The sequence below is a fragment of the Sinocyclocheilus rhinocerous genome, unplaced genomic scaffold (assembly GCF_001515625.1).
Source record: "Sinocyclocheilus rhinocerous isolate Xijiao unplaced genomic scaffold, SAMN03320098_v1.1 scaffold344, whole genome shotgun sequence".
In the NCBI taxonomy this organism is placed as follows: domain Eukaryota; kingdom Metazoa; phylum Chordata; class Actinopteri; order Cypriniformes; family Cyprinidae; genus Sinocyclocheilus; species Sinocyclocheilus rhinocerous.
The window spans coordinates 1,305,798-1,306,413 of NW_015627959.1; the positions used below are offsets into that span (position 1 = coordinate 1,305,798).

General features: G+C 42.7%; 1 protein-coding gene across 3 annotated transcripts in view; it reads left to right on the forward strand.

Annotated features, from left to right (window-relative positions):
• Positions 1 to 610, forward strand: part of LOC107737104 (ankyrin repeat and SOCS box protein 5-like) — a 12,523-nt gene extending 11,913 nt beyond the window's left edge. For all 3 annotated transcript variants that reach the window (XM_016548534.1, XM_016548535.1, XM_016548536.1), the window contains one exon: positions 473 to 610. In XM_016548534.1, coding sequence (XP_016404020.1) covers positions 473 to 600 — 128 coding nt within the window. In that variant the 3' untranslated portion in view covers positions 601 to 610. The remainder of the gene's footprint in view (positions 1 to 472) is intronic.
• The last annotated feature ends 6 nt before the right edge of the window (positions 611 to 616 follow it).

Sequence of the window (616 nt, forward strand, 5' to 3'; positions counted from 1 at the left end):
GTTGTTTACAATACAACCGGAGCACATGCCGCTGAGGTGAGGGGCGGGACGTTTAGACGTGCACTAGAGGCGGTTTAGCCAATCACAACACACTGGGCTAGCTAACCAATCAGAGCCCATCGCCTATTTCTGAGGGCGGGGCTTCATAAAAGAAGGAAATGATCAGCCCGTTTCTCAGAGAAGGGACAGAGAGGTGAGGAATAAAGGTAAGTTATGTGAAAAATAATGTGTTTTTAAAAAAACGAAGCATTAACACATGTTAGACTGCACCCCATAAACACAATCAAGCCTAGAAAAAACCCAGTGAACCACCCCTTTAAAAAAAAAAGAAAGGTATCTTTGATGAAGTTGCATGATTATTTTAGGCTGGGTCACTTTGTCCATATACTCTATGAACCACTAAGTTGTTTAAAAAGATTTTTATTTCTATTTTAAAAGGGGGATATTGCTAACTTTGTTTCCTCATTGATAGCCACGCCGCGGTCTCTGTGTCAGCTGTGTAGACTGAGTATTCGAACCTACATGGGCCGATCCAGACTGCATCTGATTTCTCACCTCAAACTGCCTACTCTGCTCAAGAGTTTCCTCCAGTACAGATAGATTCTGTACTTCCCTC